The 5,017-nt window shown below is 48.3% G+C and overlaps 1 protein-coding gene across 1 annotated transcript in view; it reads right to left on the bottom strand.

Annotated features, from left to right (window-relative positions):
* The window catches only part of LOC111950701 (stromal interaction molecule 1), a 132,812-nt gene that overhangs the window by 12,536 nt on the left and 115,259 nt on the right, over positions 1-5,017 (bottom strand). The window contains exons 11-12 of the mRNA XM_023968505.2: positions 551-786; positions 84-170 (exon numbers count right to left, since the gene is read on the bottom strand). Coding sequence (XP_023824273.1) covers positions 84-170; positions 551-786 — 323 coding nt within the window. The remainder of the gene's footprint in view (positions 1-83; positions 171-550; positions 787-5,017) is intronic.

Below are 5,017 nucleotides of genomic sequence, written 5' to 3' on the forward strand. Positions count from 1 at the left end.
AAAGAGAAAATGGGGGGTTGGAAGGGTACATTAGTAGTGCTTGGTTAGGATTGGCAAGGAGAGTAAAGGAGGGTGGGCCCAACCAGAATACTTCCATGGGGATTGGCTGTCGGAGATGCCGCTCATTGGCCAGAGGTCACTCACTCGCCGGTCCATCTGCCAGGCTGCGTCTGAGGATAGCCAATCACGGGACAGATGATGAATGTGAGGAAACCAACCAATCAGGACAGAATTTGAGGAGATCATCCAATAAGGAGACAGAGTGGTGAGAAGATAGGATACCATTGACCTGGCACAGCAAATCACCAGTACAAATCACTTGTTTAGGAAGAGGTGTTTGATACAATCAACCCTGATACAGGACAGGACAGGAGAGTGGTTAAATAGCACTTTGACAGTTTTGCATTTTGCAGTTAAGGTTAGGATCGAGTGAAGGGAAACTGATCCTCAATCTGTACCACAGGGACACTTCATCCCGGAGCCACTAATACTCTATCTAACACAGAGTGATGTGTCGGTGTGCGGAGAAGCGCAAAGTGATGACACGTACACCGCAGCGTCCCTGGGGACAGCATATTCTCGTCCATGTCGTCTAAATCGTCTGATAGGATMAGGTGCTGCGGGGTGGACGGGTGCAGGCCCAGGAAGGCGGGGTCTAGGTTGAGGGCAGCGGCCAGTGCGGGCAGACCGGGGTTATTGACCAATGGTAAGCCTGTAAGAGACTCCAACTGCTGCCAGCGGTGAAGCTTCTCCCTCAGCGCAGCCGTCACCTCACCGAGAGCCTGCCTAGAGAGGGGGGGGGGGGTGACAGACAAGAGGAGAGAGAAAAATGGAAAGAGCCTCAAGGACTTGAGAGGTGTGTAACCCAACAAGGTAAAGTCACTTGGTCTGTTGGCTGAGCAATTTAAAGTCATTTGGCTGAACAATGTGAAGTCAATTGGCTGAAAAAGGTGAAGTCAGTTTGTAAAGTGATTTGGCTGAACAAGGCAAAGTCTGTTAGCTGAACAAGGTAAAGTCAGTTGGCTGAACAAGGCAAAGTCAGTTGGCTGAACAAGGTAAAGTCAGTTGGCTGAACAACGTATAGTCATCTTGCTGAAAAACGTAACGTTAGTTGGCAGAACACAGTCAAGTCGGTTGGCTGAACAAGGTAAAGTCGGTTGGCTGAACAAGGTAAAGTCGGTTGGCTGAACAAGGTAAAGTCGGTTGGCTGAACAAGGTAAAGTCGAGACAGAGTGGTTGAGAAGATAGGATACCATTGACCTGGCACAGCAAATCACCAGTACAAATCACTTGTTTAAGGAAGAGGTGTTTGATACAATCAACCCTGATACAGGACAGGACAGGAGAGTGGGTTAAATAGCACTTTGACAGTTTTGCATTTTGCAGTTAAGGTTAGGATCGAGTGAAGGGAAACTGATCCTCAATCTGTACAACAGGGACACTTCATCCCGGAGCCCACTAATATCTATCTAACACATGAGTGATGTGTCGGTGTCGGAGAAAGCGCAAGTGATGACACGTAGACACCGCAGCGTCCCTGGGGACAGCATATTCTCGTCCATGTCGTCTAACTCGTCTGATAGGATGAGGTGCTGCGGGTGGACGGGTGCAGGCCCAGGAAGGCGGGGTCCTAGGTTGAGGGCAGCGGCCAGTGGCGGGCAGACCGGGTTATTGACCATGGTAGCTGTAAGAGACTCCAACTGCTGCCAGCGGTGAAGCTTCTCCCTCGAGCAGCCGTCACCCGTCCGAGAGCCTGCCTAGAGAGGGGGGGGGGGGGTGGACAGACAGAGGAGAGAGAAAAATGGAAAGAGCCTCAAGGACTTGAGAGTGTGTAACCAACAAGGTAAAGTCACTTGGTCTGTTGGCTGAGCAATTTAAAGATGTCATTGGGCTGAACAATGTGAAGTCGGTTGGCCTAAACAAGGTAAAGTCGGTTGGCTGAACAATGTAAAGTCGGTTGGCTAAACAAGGTAAAGATCAGTTGGCTGAACAAGGTAAAGTCGGTGCTGAAAAGTAAAGTCGGTTGGCTGAACAATGTAAAGTCGGTTGCTAAACAGGTAAAGTCGGTTGGCTAAACAAGGTAAAGTCGGTTGGCTGAACAGTAAAGTCGGGTTGGCTAAACAAGGTAAAAAGTAGTTGGCTGAACAAGGTAAAGTCGGTTGGCTGAACAAGGTAAAGTCGGTTGGCTGAACAATGTAAAGTTCGGTTGGCTGAACAATGTAAAGTCGGTTGGCTAAACAAGGTAAAGTCGGTTGGCTAAAAGCGTAAAGTCGTTGCTGAAACAATGTAAAGTCGGTTGGCTAAACAAGGTAAGTCAGTTGGCTGAACAAGGTAAAGTCGGTTGGCTGAACAAGGTAAAGTCGGTTGGCTGAACAAGGTAAAGTCGGTTGGCTGAACAAGGTAAAGTCGGTTGGCTGAACAGTAAAAGTAGTTGGCTAAACAAGGTAAAGTTGGTTGGCTGAACAAGGTAAAGTCGGTTGGCAGAACTTACTTGGCAGTCAGGATCTTGTGATCAACGTCGTCCAGGGGAGGAGCTATGAGCCACATGGAACGTCCCAAATAGGGTGCTCCTCTTCTTTCTTGAATCTTGTCAGCCTATATTCATCATCATCTACATCAGCACCATCATAATTACAAAAACCACCATCATCAACTTTCTCACCGTTCATGTGTGTGTGTGTGTGTTGTGTGTGGTGTGTGTGTGTGTGTGTGTGTGTGTGTGTGTGTGGTGTGTGTGTGTGTGTGTGGTGTGTGTGTTGTGTGTGTGGTGTGTGTGGTGTGTGGTGTGTGTGAGCGTGTGTGTTTCTGTGTATCCTGTGTAACTAAATGACTAATCGCCCGCGTAACGCTCACTTCTGTCATCATGAAGTGCTTTGAGAGGCTAGTTAAGGATCATATCACCTCTACCTTACCTGACACGCTAGACCCACTTCAATTTTCTTACCTCCCAATAGATGTCCACAGACGATGCAATCGCCATCGCACTGCACACTGCCTAACCATCTGGACAGGAGGAATACCTATGTAAGAATGCTGTTCATTGACTATAGCTCAGCATTCAACACCATAGTACCCTCCAAGCTCATCATTATTTTCGGAGCACTGGGTCTGAACCCGGCCTTGCTACTGTGTCCTGGACATCTGACGGAGGTGCAACAAAAACAAAGAAGCTGATGGAAAGGTGGAAAGCTTCAAGTTCCTCGGCGTACATATCACTGACGATCTGAAATGGGTCCACCACACAGACAGTGTGGTAAAGAGGCTGAAGAAATTTGGCTTGGCCCCTAAAACCTCACAACATTTTACAGGTGCACAATTGAGAGCATCCTGTCTGGCTGTATCACCGCCTGGTACAGCAACTGCACCACCCGCAAACGCAGGGCTCTCCAGAGGGTGATGCAGTCTGCCCAACGCATCACCGTGGGCAAACTACCTGCCCAAAACTACCTGCCTCTCAGGACACCTACAGCCCACAAAACATCATTAGGACATCAACCACCTGAGCCACGGCCTGTTCCGCCCGCTATCATCCAAGAAAGGTGAGGTCAGTACAGGTGCATCAAACTGGGACCGAGAGACTGAAAAAACAGCTTTTACCTCAGGCCATCAGACTGCTAAACAGCCATCACCAACCGGCTTCCACACAGTTACGCAACCCTGCACCTTAGAGGCTGCTGCCATATATACATAGACTTGGAATCACTGGCCACTTTAATAATGTAACACTAAATCAAAATCAAACTTTGTCACGTGCCGAATATAACAAGTGTAGACTTTACCTTGAAATGCTTACTTACAAGCACTTAACCAACAGTGCAGTTCAAGAAGAAGAAAATATTTACCAAGTAGACTAAAATAAAAAGTAATAATAAAAGTAACACAATAAGAATAACAATAACGAGGGTATATACAGGGGGCAACCGGTACTGAGTCAGTGTACTGGGGAACAGGCTAGTTGAGGTAATCTGTACATGTAGGTGGGGGCGAAGTGATCATGCATAGGTAAAAACAAAACAACGAATATACAAAAGGGAGGGGGGAGGTCATTTTTTATGAATTGTTCAGCAGTCTTATGGCTTGCGAGTAGAAGCTGTTGAGGAGCCTTTTGGTTCTAGACTTGGCGCTCCGCTTGCCGTGTGGTAGCAGAGAAAACAGTCTATAATTTGGGTACCTGGAGTCTGACAATTTTATGGGCTTTCCTCTGCAACCACCTATATATTAGGTCCTGGATGGCAGGAAGCTTGGCCCAGTGATGCACTGGGTCATTCGCACTACCCTCTGTAGCGCCTTACGGTCAGATGCCGAGCAGTTGCCTATACTGGCGGTGATGCAACCGTCAGGATGCTCTTGATTGTGGCAGCTATAGAACCTTTTGAGGATCTGGGGCCCATGCCAAATATTTTCAGTCTCCTGAGCGGGAAAAAAAGTTCTGTCGTGCCTCTTCACGACTGTCTTGGAGTGTTTGGACCATGATAGTTCGTTGGTGATGTGGACACCAAGGAACTTGAAACCTCCGACCCGCTCCCTACACGAGCCCCGTCGATGTTAATGGGAGCCTGTTCGGCCCGCTTTTCCTGTTGCCACGATCAGCTCCTTTGTCTTGCTACATTGGAGGCAGAGGTTGTTGTCCTGGCACCACATTGCCAGTTCTCTGACCTCCTCCCTATATGGGCTGTCTCATCAGCGTGTCGGTGATCAGGCCTACCACTGTTGTGTCGTCAGCAAACTTAATGATGGTGGAGCCGTGTTTGGCCATGCAGTCGTGGGTGAACAGGGAATTACAGGAGGGGACAAAGTACATATACCTGAGGGGCCCCAGTGTTAAGGATCAGCGTGGCAGCGTGTTGTTGCCTTACTCTTACCACCTGGGGGCGGCCCGTCAGGAAGTCCAGTTGCATAGGGATGTTTAGTCCCGGATCCTTAGCTTATTGATGAATTTTTGAGGGCACTTAGTATTGTATAACACTGAGCTGTAGTCAATTAACAGCATTGTCACATAAGTGTTTAATTTGTCCAA

Source organism: Salvelinus sp. IW2-2015, linkage group LG23 (genome assembly GCF_002910315.2).
Source record: "Salvelinus sp. IW2-2015 linkage group LG23, ASM291031v2, whole genome shotgun sequence".
Lineage (NCBI taxonomy): Eukaryota > Metazoa > Chordata > Actinopteri > Salmoniformes > Salmonidae > Salvelinus > Salvelinus sp. IW2-2015.